Source organism: Medicago sativa, chromosome 8, assembly GCF_051527215.1.
Source record: "Medicago sativa cultivar Bolivia chromosome 8, Bolivia_mono, whole genome shotgun sequence".
NCBI lineage: Eukaryota > Viridiplantae > Streptophyta > Magnoliopsida > Fabales > Fabaceae > Medicago > Medicago sativa.
Window position 1 is genome coordinate 11,352,426 of NC_140756.1, and position 14,905 is coordinate 11,367,330.

The following is a 14,905-nucleotide window of genomic DNA, read 5'->3' on the forward strand; positions in this document are numbered from 1 at the left end:
TTTATATGCAAGAAAGAACAACAAGATTGGTAAAGCTTGAGCCAAGGAAACAAGAGGATCAAATCTAGGGTTTTGGCTTGATTGGGCTTGGAATTTCTTGATGCTTCAAGAACTTGTTTTAGGTGAGTTCCATAGATAGATTTCCCACCCTTTGGGATTATGTTTATGCCATCTATGATTAATATGAACAATATGAAATTCTAGGGTTCAAGTATATGTTTAGTTACCCTATTTGTATGCCATGCTTGCTTGACTTGTGGATACTTGCTGAGTTCATGTTTTACAGGTTTCTAATGATCCTAAGAGTCATATAACACTTAGAGACACTTGGTTTGAGGTTTTTGGGTCAAAAATACCATTTTTAGGGGTCCTGGACTGTCCTAACTCGCCACGGCGAGCTATTACTCGCCACAGCGAGCTGGAAGGCCGAACAGGGGGTCCTGCTCGCCTCCTACTCGCCATGGCGAGTAGCTACTCGCCTCCCCCATGAATTTACTCGCCTAGGCGAGCAAGTGGTGTGTTCCGGCACTGCTTGCTCGTTTCAGGCAGATTCGGTGTTTTTTCGTTCCGGATCTTTTGAGCAGTCTTTTTATAAGTTAAACCCCTCAAACCAAGGTCCTAAATGATGATCAATCTAAGCAAGATTTTTATGATAAAGAGGCAAGTATTATGCAAGTTAGTGAGGCATGGCATACGAGAGATCATATTATGAATCGGGTAGCAAGTTATCCTTAAGAAAGGGAAGAACTAGAGCCTTGGTTTAGTTATCGAGAACTAGAATAGTTAGTAAAGAATAGAATGCTATGCATTAGTAATATGCTTGTTTAGATGCAAGGTAATAAAAGTATTATCTTCACATAAGAAGCAAGAACCATACGAGTATGGTAAGATGTGAATCGATTTCGTATCCATTCACAAAGTAAGATAAGTAAAGTTTAAGTTTACCTCTCGTGGATCGTTCAAGGATCCGAGGTAAAAGAGATAGTATGATTAGGTTTAACCTTCATACATGCATAAGACTAAGATTATAATAAGAGTGATATGTCTCTTGAATTCCTTCCGAGGTTGGGTTCAAGGGGTTCCCCAAGGGGGAATGGTTAAGCCGAAAGGGAGCCGCATTTCACTAAGTTAAGGTGTCGTGTCTTTTATATTCCTTCCAAGGTTGGATATAAAAGGTTCTCCAAGGGGAACGGGGTAAGCCGTAAGGGACCCGCACGTTCACTAAGGGAGTCCGGTGCGCTATTGCAAAGCATTTTCACCGGTAGTAAGGGATTAACTTCCGGGGTTACTCCACTCGGAACTAATCCGTAAAATGAACTCAGATAAGTTGTTTGTTACACGCTAACATAATCAATAAAGCTGACTATGCATATTCATCATATATTTATGTGTTATGTCATAGAGCCTTGGCATAGACTGTCAAGAAGTAGAAAGAATACAGAAGAAGATAGGCAAGAACTAGCAAGCTAGAAAGAGTCACTTTTGTGGCAAGTTTAAGATAGATGCAACTTATTCAAGTAAGCAAGTAAGCGAGTAAAGAAAGATATACCGAAGACGATCATAGGTTTCCCTAATCGTCCGGTTTAGAGTTGTGTCATGACTTTAGCAAGTGAATGCCTTGATGCGTGGATAATATCTTGGCATTGCGGTATTAGTTTCCCCTTAACCGCCATGACACGAGTAAGATGAGAAGCCAATAACAAGTTAAGAATATTAAGACGGCCCTAGTATGCACAACCGTCTAAGAACGCAAGTCCCCACACACGTATAATCAACCGTCAGGTTGTAAGGTAGACACGTGGTGACCGTAGGTTTCCCCTGAGGTTACCTATAGCCTAGGATTTAGGGGAACTCACTGAGACATTATGTCTCATCCCAATCCTTATTTGTTTCAGATAAGCAAGTTGGTATGCAAGCTTGAAGCCGGATGGATGTTTCAATAAGGGATCGTTCGTACCGCAGCAGGATGACAAGGGTTCCAAGGATGTATATATTATACTTTAGGAAAAGATGAGTTGTATATCTTTGTACGAACGCTTTGTTGTTGTAAATAATATTCATTCGAAGTTTTTATGTTGTATATTTTAATGTATCCAATACTAAAATAACGCACGTGCTAGACTTTCTAGATACGTCTAGTATGGGTGTTACAGAATGTATATTTTTTTTTTTCCATTCTCATTTTCTCCATTGTATATATTAGAGTGCAAAGGTGGTGTCAATCATAGGTCCAAACACTATATCACATTTAAATCAATATGTATGTATATCATAAAGTAGAACGAAACCAAAGTAAAATTGCCATTATTCCAACCATGAACTGCACTAAAGCATTCCACCGATCTCGGAGCCAGCCTACTCAAAGAAATGCGCCAAAAGAATAAGCAAAGATAATTCATACAAGAAGGTGCATGGAAGCACATATAAAAAGGAGGTGCATGTTGTAAAGTTGGCAAAACAATACTCTGATAATATTGAAAGGAAACTTGGCTATATATAGCCATTATTTACAATGCCTTGTAACACACGTAATACTAGTAACACAAGCCTACTTATTAATCCGCACAAACACTCCCCTAATCTGAAATTTCTCAACACAGATTAAAGGAAACAAAGAAAACAAATACAACTGCAGGCATATTTCTACTTAACATTCTAAACTGTCAAAGTGGCAAACTCCTAGTCTTGCTCTCAATTTGCTAAAGCTGTCCAACTTCAGAGGCTTAGTAAAGGTGTCTGCAATTTGCTCTTCAGTATTACAGTGCACCAATTCAACTACACCTTCTTTTGTAAGATCTCTTAGGAAATGATATCTAACATCAATGTGTTTGCATCTCCCATGCATGATTGGGTTTTTAGAGAGCTTAATAGAAGAACTATTATCACAATGTAGCTTAGTGCATTCCTCCTGAGTTTGACCAAGATGTTGAAGGATCCTTCTCAGCGATATGGCTTGACAGGCACATGAAGAAGCAGAACAAATTCAGCTTCTGTGGTTGACAGTGTAACAATAGGTTGCTTCTTTGATGACCAAGACAAAGCTCCAGTTCCCAGCTTGAACACATAACCTGAGGTACTCTTTCTGTCATTTATGTCTCCAGCATAATCTGAATCAGTCCATCCTTTAAGTCTATAGTTCATCTTTTCTTTCTTATACAGAATTCCAAGATTGATAGTCCCTTTAAGGTACCTGAGAATGCGTTTTACAGCAGCTTGATGCATCTCAGTTGGTCTTTCCATGTATCTAGCTATTAAGCAGACTGAATATGCCAAATCAGGTCTTGTGGCAAGAAGGTACATTAAGCTCCCTATAATTTGTTTGAACTTTGTTGCATCAACAGATTTCCCTGCTTCATCCTTTGTGAGTTTGATTCCTGGCACCATTGGATTGCATACAAAATTGCAGTCTTCCATACCAAACTTAGACAGGATTTCTCTGGCATACTTTTGTTGATGGACGAATATACCTTTTTCATTTTGAGCTACTTCTACACCAAGAAAGTACCTCATCTTTCCTAAGTCTGACATAGCAAAATTCTTCTTCATAGAGCATTTGAAATCTTCAAATAACTCTTCACAATTTCCAGTGAAAATCAAGTCATCTACATACAGACTGACAATCAATATTTTGCCTTCAATATGTTTCACAAATAGTGTATGCTCATGTGGACACTTTTCAAACTTTTGTTGACAGAAGTAAGCCTCAATTTTACTATACCATGCTCTTGGAGCTTGCTTTAAACCATATAAAGTCTTTTTCAACTTGTAAACTCTGTCATCTCCTTCCCTTTGATAGCCTGCAGGTTGCTCTACATACACATCCTCAACCAATTATATTCTCCATGTAAAAAGGCACTTTTTACATCTAGTTGATATACATTCCAACCTTTGCATGCAGCAACTGACAAGATTGTTCTTATAGTGTCCTACCTTGCCACTGGTGGAAATACCTCACCATGGTCTACTCCATACTGCTGAGAATATCCTTTAGCTACCGGTCTGGCTTTATACTTTTCTACTTCCCCTTTTTCATTCAATTTGGTTTTATAGACCCATTTGAAACCAATTTTCTTAGCTCCTGAAGGTAAACGAGTGAGATTCCAAGTATTGTTCTTCTCAATGGAATCAATTTCTTGATCCATTGCTTTTCTCCATTCTTCATGCTTAACAGCTTCTTCATAGGTAGTAGGATCATTATTGGTACTGAAGACAGCCAAATTATGTTGCTCTATCTGCTCATCTATGTCTTCACATGTAATATAATCATGCAAATATTCAGGTTTCTTTCTTGTTCTTCTGTTACTTTGCTCATTGTGGTTTTCACCTTTAGAGACTTCCTCATCAGTGATATCATTGTTGGTAGATTCACCACCATCATTGTTGGATGATTCACTGCTATCATGCTCTTCAATTACATGTTCATCACCAGCTTCTTCATTGTTATCTTCCATCTCAATCATTCCAGTCTGTGTTTTTTCATCCCAATTCCAACCTTTGGATTCTTCAAACACAACATCTCTACTCACAATAATCTTCTTTGCAACTGGATCATAGAGTTTATAGGCTTTGGATTCTTCACTGTCACCCAGTAAAACACATCTAGTGCTCCTATTATCCAGCTTCTTTCTATTCACATTAGGGACATGAACAAATGCTAAGCAACCAAAGACCCTGAAGTGTTCACTGTGGGTTTTACATCACTCCATGCTTCTTCAGGAGTGATATTTTTGACTGATAGAGTTGGACTTCTGTTCAACACTTAAGCTGCCCATTTAACTGCCCCAGGCCAAAACATTTTTGGTACATTTCTTCCATTGAGCAAGCATCTCACCATATTCATTAGTGTTCTATTCTTTCTCTCTGATACACCATTTTGTTGTGGTGTGTAAGCAGTTGTTAACTGTCTTTTGATGCCTTGATTGGTGCAGAAGTTAGAGAACTCATTAGAGATGAACTCTCCTCCTCTATCAGTTCTTAGACATTGAATTTTGCAACCAGATTCTCCTTCAACAGCTACTTTGAACTTCTTAAAAATATCAAAGACACTGGCTTTATCATGCAGAAAGTAAACCCAAGTTTTTCTACTGAAATCATCTGTGAAGGTGATAAAGTACCTATTCCCTCCATTGGATTGAGGATTAATTAGTCCACACACATCACTGTGGATCATTTCCAGCTTCATTGTGGCTCTCCACTTTGCCTTCTTAGGAATTGACTCCCTGTATTGCTTTCCCATCATGCAATCAGAGCATACTTCAGATTCTTCCTTCAATACTGGTAAATCTCTTACCATTTCATTCTTTACCAAAGTGTTCAAACCTTTATAGCTCAAGTGACCATATCTGTCATGCCACAACTTGGTTTCATTCATGCTTGATGTCTTCAAACACATAGGAACAATGACTGGAGCATAGATGATATACATTCTGTTTGAAGACATTTGTGTTGACATTATCAAGCCCTTCTCTTCATGAAACACTTTACAGAAATCTTTCTAAAACACAATAGTAAGATTCTTTTGTTGAAGCTGACCTATACTTAGAAGATTATTGCTTAATCCTGGCAAATAATGCACATCTGTAATAACCTGAACAATTCCTCCAATGAGCAATTTCAGGTTCCCTTTTCCCATAACATGCATCTTTGATTCATTTCCCAATTTTACTGATGATCTAAAACTATCATCAAAATCAAACAGCCATTCCTTAGAGCCTACCATATGATTGCTACATCCAGAGTCCAGAAGCCATACCTCATCTTTGGGTTGAACTGGATTTTGATGTTGTGCCATGAGAAGAATTTCTTCACTATCATCAAATGCAGCATAGTTTGCATCTCCCCAACTAGGACATTCACTCTGATAATGGCCCAATTTGTGACATTTGAAGCATTCAAAAATTTTTTTACCTTGCCTTCCTCGTCCACGACCTCTAGATCCAGATCTTGCACCTCTTCCATGCCCATTACCTCTACCAGAAACTTTCAGAGCTTGTTCTTCATCTTTAATAACTTGAGATTGCATTCTTTGTTCATGAACAAGAAGGCTACTCTGTATTTCATCAATGGAAAGCGTTGTGACATCATTAGATTGTCCAATTGAACACACTACGTAGTTGAATCTTGGTGTCATGGATCTCAAAACTTTCTCTACAATCACAGTTTGTTCTAATCTTTCACCATGTGCAGTCATGCAATTAGCAATTGCAAGAGTTCTTAAGATGTATTCGTTCACGGTTTCACCTTCTTTCATAGCAAGAATTTTAAATTATCTACTTAAAGTTTGCAATTGAGCGCGTTTTACCTTTGTTGAGCCTTGGTACTTTCTGCGCATGGGTGATGAAGTAGTTTTGCATCAAACAAGATAAGTATTTTTGTATCGTCTCCACAGGGAATAGTGCGTTATCAATGACAGTTTAACATCGATTATCATTCTAAGTATTAAGAGTACTTGTTTGTTTGAAATGTGATTATCTAAACTAATTTGCAAAAAGTAAAAGATGAGATAAATAAGGATTGAAACTTGTTAGGAGTAGCGTTCCTTAACCAAGCGTCACACGTAACCTAATGATCCATACGAATTCTAGCTTTATAAACAACATTATCACAATCAATTCTAAACTGCCCTTCGTGTCCAAAGTGATATAATTATTTCTAAGTTATCGTTTAAACATTCGTGTCCAAATCCCTTAAACGATAACAAAGTCGATCGGATAACTTAATCGACCGTGTCCAGCCTGATTAAGTATCCGAAAGCATTTAACTCTTGATTATGGTGATTATCACAAGATTAACAAAGTTGTCAAAGAAGTTAACCTAAGATATATTGCTACTCTAGCTCTAGATTCAAGAGTTTGTGTCCAAATCATCTTGAATCTTATTGAAAGCATTAACACAAGAATAACAACAATATTGAATATAAATTGCTAGAATCATATATTGCAAGATCAAAAGGATTACATGTTTAGCAAGATCAAGTACCTCTTATCCTAACAAAGAGTGTTTAGCTACACATCATCATGGAAGCCTTGCAAGGATAGCTTGAAAAGGAAGGATTCATTACACTTGTGATGTCTCAACTAAGGAGTAAGCATCCAACTTCCAAAACCACTCTCACTCTATGAAGAACTACCTTATTTCTCTCTATAAAATTACAAGCTAAAAGCTATGAAAAACTAAGAGAAAAGGATCCTCAAAATATCTAAGAAAATCCCAACATAATATAATTTCAAGGAATAGCAAGTGGGCTATTTATAGAGGTCTGCCCTGCCTGAGGTCGCAGCTGCGAGCTACACCACTCGCAGATGCGAGTTGAGAAAATTCAAAGGATTCCAGAGAGATACGCTATTGGCGTATCTGGGCAAACCGCCCTTACTCGCAGGTGCGAGTAAGGGAGCTCGCAGTTGCGAGTTTGAGTGCGAGTTGCATGCCTCCTGGATCAGCTTCTGCCCAAATAGTACTTTTTCATGATTTTTGGTCTTTGATCAGTGTCTTGAGGCTAATTCCTGCACAAAAGAGTAGAGTAAGATATATAAAGCGTAATAAGGCATTTAACACCTATTTCTCGGCTTTTCCTTCAATAACTTGTAGAACAAGTAACAAAAAGTGCTTAAAATATAACATGAAATTAACACTTCTTGGCACTTATCAAACTCTCCCCAACTTAATTCTTTGTTTGTCCTCAAACAAAAGATTGAAAATCAAACAAGTAAATGACAAGACACAAGTACAAAAGGCTTTGAAAACTTTCAGATGAATGATTTAAAAGTGAATGTGCGGGCAAGCTTAAGTTTCCAACTAATTTAGAATTCTACTACTAATATGAGATGAATCCTAAGTACAAAGTTCATGTCAAATATTTCAAGACAATGATATATTTACTTACGAACCACACCTAACACACTTCTATGAAAGTAGATAAACAATTGAAATCAAATGAATGAGGGTTATGAACACACATCCGGCAATCAAGTTAACATTCCAATCAAGTTATGTGTCCATCCAAATATCGTTTCAAAAGGCATAAAAACATGGATCAAAAGGTCTTTGAGGGTTATAACTTGGCTTGGCTACAAAAGAAATGTCATATGTGGGGCAATTGAAATCAAAAAGCCTATCAAAGAGGAACATTCCTTGTATCAACCATTAAAATTCACAACCTTCCCTACCAATTATTACAAACCCTTGGTGTTTAAATGAGATACACTTTGATCTTGACAACTTATTCTATTTTTGGATTTTTCTTTCTTTTTCTCTTTTTCTATTTTTCTTTTCATGTACACATTGTTTTCTTTTCTTTTTGTATTTACAACAACACGTTGTCTTGATCAAAGATAAAATTACACCATTATACTTGACATAAGATTTACATCTACCTTCTCTCCCCAACTTGAATCAATATACCCTATTTGAATGTTCCTTTACTCTAAGGCAAAAGGGACAATAAAACAATGAAATTTTAGGGTTCAACAATTAAAAACATATCAGAGTCTTAAAGTGCGTCAAAAATGAACTGGATATTGAAAAGTTTTAAAGGCAAATTCATCAAGCATTGTGCTTATGAATTGACAGTTCATAATTGAGGACTCCGATTCATTTGGCTCAAGTGGGTTAGCAAATACTCGCTCTTCTCACAAGGTAGTCTATTTGTGGTCAAGTATGTTTCACTCAATAACAAAAAGGTGCCTTGATCATATCCATGCCTTCACACAATTCAAACCAATTATTGGATTTAACATAACACAACCAAGTTAAACAATGAAAGCCGGTCTCCTTGCATATGTACAAACATTTGAGGTTTCCTCACTTTTAGCTAGTACTAAGTGGTTCACAACAAACACATTATTGCGAAGAACTAAATGAAATGAAATTTACACAAAGTACTCGTTCCATATTCGAGTAAAAACCTAGAAAAACTGGAAACTTGTACCTTGGCTTTGCGCTTTAATCACAACTATGAATCATTATCAATCATCTGAGATTTGAGATTTAAGCAAGAGCGATATAGAGGAAACTTCCACAATGTTCAAATTAAAACAAAATGAAGTACTTAAAAATTGCTAACACGTTATTTTAACAGTAAAAGAACTTACCAAGTTGGGTTGCCTCCCAACAAGCGCTTGTTTAACGTCGTTAGCTCGACGCCTTTTTCGTTAGGGTGGCCAAAATGAGACGGACAATACATCATCCTTTGTATTCCTTCTTTTCGGGAGGAATTCCATGAACTTTAGATACAGATGATGTGGAGTCCATGTCCTCCTTAACTTTGATTTGAACAAGGCGCAAATTTCATCAATGACCCGGTCTATTTCTGCCTTGTTCACTTTCTTCCCCTTTTCTTCCATTAAGTCTTCCTTGCCAAGTAACTGTTCCTGTTACTCTACCACCTCTATCACTTCTTCATTATCAACAGTTTTGGCCTCTTCAGAATCTGACCATTCTTGAGGAAGTTCTTCTTTGTGTGGTGCACCACATTCTTTCAATGTTGTAACTTCCTCATTTTCAACAACACCTTCTTCAACAATCTCTCCATCTTTCTCAAACATATTTGAATCATTTTCATGTTCTCCATAAGTGGATTGAATGCTGACTTGGCTATCCATGAATTGAGCTTGAATCATCTCCAACTGAATTGATAAATTCCTCAATCTTTGGTTGGTATTTTGCATGTTTATCATGGATTGTTGCATGAAGATATTCAAAGTATTTTCCACATTGGAAATCTGTTCATCTTCATAAGGATATTGTTGATACTGTTGATATGGTTCATACTCGGGTGGAGTGTAAAAGTTGATGTAACCATGATCAGCCATGATTTCTTTTATGTGGAGAACCTGAAACGGATAAAACTAACAAGAAACTTTTCTTTGTTTATCAAAGAGGGGTTAGTAGTAACAACTATTAAGTAAAGAAAACTATTTACGGATTATGTGCAAAAGCTTAAAATGATAAATCAATCGTTCTATCTATGATATCTAAACACCAATCCCCGGCAACGGCGCCATTTTGATGAAGTAGTTTTGCATCAAACAAGATAAGTATTTTTGTATCGTCTCCACAGGGAATAGTGCGTTATCAATGACAGTTTAACATCGATTATCATTCCAAGTATTAAGAGTACTTGTTTGTCTGAAATGTGATTATCTAAACTAATTTGCAAAAAGTAAAAGATGAGATAAATAAGGATTGAAACTTGTTAGGAGTAGCGTTCCTTAACCAAGCGTCACACATAACCTAATGATCCATACGAATTCTAGCTTTATAAACAACATTATCACAATCAATTCTAAACTACCCTTCGTGTCCAAAGTGATATAATTATTTCTAAGTTATCGTTTAAACATTCGTGTCCAAATCCCTTAAACGATAACAAAGTCGATCGGATAACTTAATCGACCGTGTCCAGCCTGATTAAGTATCCGAAAGCATTTAACTCTTGATTATGGTGATTATCACAAGATTAACAAAGTTGTCAAAGAAGTTAACCTAAGATATATTGCTACTCTAGCTCTAGATTCAAGAGTTTGTGTCCAAATCATCTTGAATCTTATTGAAAGCATTAACACAAGAATAACAACAATATTGAATATAAATTGCTAGAATCATATATTGCAAGATCAAAAGGATTACATGTTTAGCAAGATCAAGTACCTCTCATCCTAACAAAGAGTGTTTAGCTACACATCATCATGGAAGCCTTGCAAGGATAGCTTGAAAAGGAAGGATTCATTACACTTGTGATGTCTCAACTAAGGAGTAAGCATCCAACTTCCAAAACCACTCTCACTCTATGAAGAACTACCTTCTTTCTCTCTATAAAATTACAAGCTAAAAGCTATGAAAAACTAAGAGAAAAGGATCCTCAAAATATCTAAGAAAATCCCAACATAATATAATTTCAAGGAATAGCAAGTGGGCTATTTATAGAGGTCTGCCCTGCCTGAGGTCGCAGCTGCGAGCTACACCACTCGCAGATGCGAGTTGAGAAAATTCAAAGGATTCCAGAGAGATACGCTATTGGCGTATCTGGGCAAACCGCCCTTACTCGCAGGTGCGAGTAAGGGAGCTCGCAGTTGCGAGTTTGAGTGCGAGTTGCATGCCTCCTGGATCAGCTTCTGCCCAAATAGTACTTTTTCATGATTTTTGGTCTTTGATCAGTGTCTTGAGGCTAATTCCTGCACAAAAGAGTAGAGTAAGATATATAAAGCGTAATAAGGCATTTAACACCTATTTCTCGGCTTTTCCTTCAATAACTTGCAGAACAAGTAACAAAAAGTGCTTAAAATATAACATGAAATTAACACTTCTTGGCACTTATCAAACTCTCCCCAACTTAATTCTTTGTTTGTCCTCAAACAAAAGATTGAAAATCAAACAAGTAAATGACAAGACACAAGTACAAAAGGCTTTGAAAACTTTCAGATGAATGATTTAAAAGTGAATGCGCGGGCAAGCTTAAGTTTCCAACTAATTTAGAATTCTACTACTAATATGAGATGAATCCTAAGTACAAAGTTCATGTCAAATATTTCAAGACAATGATATATTTACTTACGAACCACACCTAACACACTTCTATGAAAGTAGATAAACAATTGAAATCAAATGAATGAGGGTTATGAACACACATCCGGCAATCAAGTTAACATTCCAATCAAGTTATGTGTCCATCCAAATATCGTTTCAAAAGGCATAAAAACATGGATCAAAAGGTCTTTGAGGGTTATAACTTGGCTTGGCTACAAAAGAAATGTCATATGTGGGGCAATTGAAATCAAAAAGCCTATCAAAGAGGAACATTCCTTGTATCAACCATTAAAATTCACAACCTTCCCTACCAATTATTACAAACCCTTGGTGTTTAAATGAGATACACTTTGATCTTGACAACTTATTCTATTTTTGGATTTTTCTTTCTTTTTCTCTTTTTCTATTTTTCTTTTCATGTACACATTGTTTTCTTTTCTTTTTGTATTTACAACAACACGTTGTCTTGATCAAAGATAAAATTACACCATTATACTTGACATAAGATTTACATCTACCTTCTCTCCCCAACTTGAATCAATATACCCTATTTGAATGTTCCTTTACTCTAAGGCAAAAGGGACAATAAAACAATGAAATTTTAGGGTTCAACAATTAAAAACATATCAGAGTCTTAAAGTGCGTCAAAAATGAACTGGATATTGAAAAGTTTTAAAGGCAAATTCATCAAGCATTGTGCTTATGAATTGACAGTTCATAATTGAGGACTCCGATTCATTTGGCTCAAGTGGGTTAGCAAATACTCGCTCTTCTCACAAGGTAGTCTATTTGTGGTCAAGTATGTTTCACTCAATAACAAAAAGGTGCCTTGATCATATCCATGCCTTCACACAATTCAAACCAATTATTGGATTTAACATAACACAACCAAGTTAAACAATGAAAGCCGGTCTCCTTGCATATGTACAAACATTTGAGGTTTCCTCACTTTTAGCTAGTACTAAGTGGTTCACAACAAACACATTATTGCGAAGAACTAAATGAAATGAAATTTACACAAAGTACTCGTTCCATATTCGAGTAAAAACCTAGAAAAACTGGAAACTTGTACCTTGGCTTTGCGCTTTAATCACAACTATGAATCATTATCAATCATCTGAGATTTGAGATTTAAGCAAGAGCGATATAGAGGAAACTTCCACAATGTTCAAATTAAAACAAAATGAAGTACTTAAAAATTGCTAACACGTTATTTTAACAGTAAAAGAACTTACCAAGTTGGGTTGCCTCCCAACAAGCGCTTGTTTAACGTCGTTAGCTCGACGCCTTTTTCGTTAGGGTGGCCAAAATGAGACGGACAATACATCATCCTTTGTATTCCTTCTTTTCGGGAGGAATTCCATGAACTTTAGATACAGATGATGTGGAGTCCATGTCCTCCTTAACTTTGATTTGAACAAGGCGCAAATTTCATCAATGACCCGGTCTATTTCTGCCTTGTTCACTTTCTTCCCCTTTTCTTCCATTAAGTCTTCCTTGCCAAGTAACTGTTCCTGTTACTCTACCACCTCTATCACTTCTTCATTATCAACAGTTTTGGCCTCTTCAGAATCTGACCATTCTTGAGGAAGTTCTTCTTTGTGTGGTGCACCACATTCTTTCAATGTTGTAACTTCCTCATTTTCAACAACACCTTCTTCAACAATCTCTCCATCTTTCTCAAACATATTTGAATCATTTTCATGTTCTCCATAAGTGGATTGAATGCTGACTTGGCTATCCATGAATTGAGCTTGAATCATCTCCAACTGAATTGATAAATTCCTCAATCTTTGGTTGGTATTTTGCATGTTTATCATGGATTGTTGCATGAAGATATTCAAAGTATTTTCCACATTGGAAATCTGTTCATCTTCATAAGGATATTGTTGATACTGTTGATATGGTTCATACTCGGGTGGAGTGTAAAAGTTGATGTAACCATGATCAGCCATGATTTCTTTTATGTGGAGAACCTGAAACGGATAAAACTAACAAGAAACTTTTCTTTGTTTATCAAAGAGGGGTTAGTAGTAACAACTATTAAGTAAAGAAAACTATTTACGGATTATGTGCAAAAGCTTAAAATGATAAATCAATCGTTCTATCTATGATATCTAAACACCAATCCCCGGCAACGGCGCCATTTTGATGAAGTAGTTTTGCATCAAACAAGATAAGTATTTTTGTATCGTCTCCACAGGGAATAGTGCGTTATCAATGACAGTTTAACATCGATTATCATTCCAAGTATTAAGAGTACTTGTTTGTTTGAAATGTGATTATCTAAACTAATTTGCAAAAAGTAAAAGATGAGATAAATAAGGATTGAAACTTGTTAGGAGTAGCGTTCCTTAACCAAGCGTCACACATAACCTAATGATCCATACGAATTCTAGCTTTATAAACAACATTATCACAATCAATTCTAAACTACCCTTCGTGTCCAAAGTGATATAATTATTTCTAAGTTATCGTTTAAACATTCGTGTCCAAATCCCTTAAACGATAACAAAGTCGATCGGATAACTTAATCGACCGTGTCCAGCCTGATTAAGTATCCGAAAGCATTTAACTCTTGATTATGGTGATTATCACAAGATTAACAAAGTTGTCAAAGAAGTTAACCTAAGATATATTGCTACTCTAGCTCTAGATTCAAGAGTTTGTGTCCAAATCATCTTGAATCTTATTGAAAGCATTAACACAAGAATAACAACAATATTGAATATAAATTGCTAGAATCATATATTGCAAGATCAAAAGGATTACATGTTTAGCAAGATCAAGTACCTCTCATCCTAACAAAGAGTGTTTAGCTACACATCATCATGGAAGCCTTGCAAGGATAGCTTGAAAAGGAAGGATTCATTACACTTGTGATGTCTCAACTAAGGAGTAAGCATCCAACTTCCAAAACCACTCTCACTCTATGAAGAACTACCTTCTTTCTCTCTATAAAATTACAAGCTAAAAGCTATGAAAAACTAAGAGAAAAGGATCCTCAAAATATCTAAGAAAATCCCAACATAATATAATTTCAAGGAATAGCAAGTGGGCTATTTATAGAGGTCTGCCCTGCCTGAGGTCGCAGCTGCGAGCTACACCACTCGCAGATGCGAGTTGAGAAAATTCAAAGGATTCCAGAGAGATACGCTATTGGCGTATCTGGGCAAACCGCCCTTACTCGCAGGTGCGAGTAAGGGAGCTCGCAGTTGCGAGTTTGAGTGCGAGTTGCATGCCTCCTGGATCAGCTTCTGCCCAAATAGTACTTTTTCATGATTTTTGGTCTTTGATCAGTGTCTTGAGGCTAATTCCTGCACAAAAGAGTAGAGTAAGATATATAAAGCGTAATAAGGCATTTAACACCTATTTCTCGGCT

The 14,905-nt window shown here is 36.5% G+C and overlaps 1 protein-coding gene and 2 pseudogenes across 1 annotated transcript; all 3 read right to left on the minus strand.

Annotated features, from left to right (window-relative positions):
• Nucleotides 1–5,494: 5,494 nt before the first annotated feature.
• Nucleotides 5,495–6,250, minus strand: LOC146896932 (uncharacterized). The gene has a single exon (XM_085736361.1). The coding sequence runs from the start codon at nt 6,248–6,250 to the stop codon at nt 5,495–5,497; it is 756 nt and encodes a 251-aa protein (XP_085592487.1).
• A 2,840-nt stretch (nt 6,251–9,090) lies between these two features.
• On the minus strand, nt 9,091–9,809 carry LOC146896933 (uncharacterized; annotated as a pseudogene).
• Nucleotides 9,810–12,756: 2,947 nt separating this feature from the next.
• LOC146896934 (uncharacterized) lies at nt 12,757–13,478 on the minus strand (annotated as a pseudogene).
• Nucleotides 13,479–14,905: the final 1,427 nt, after the last annotated feature.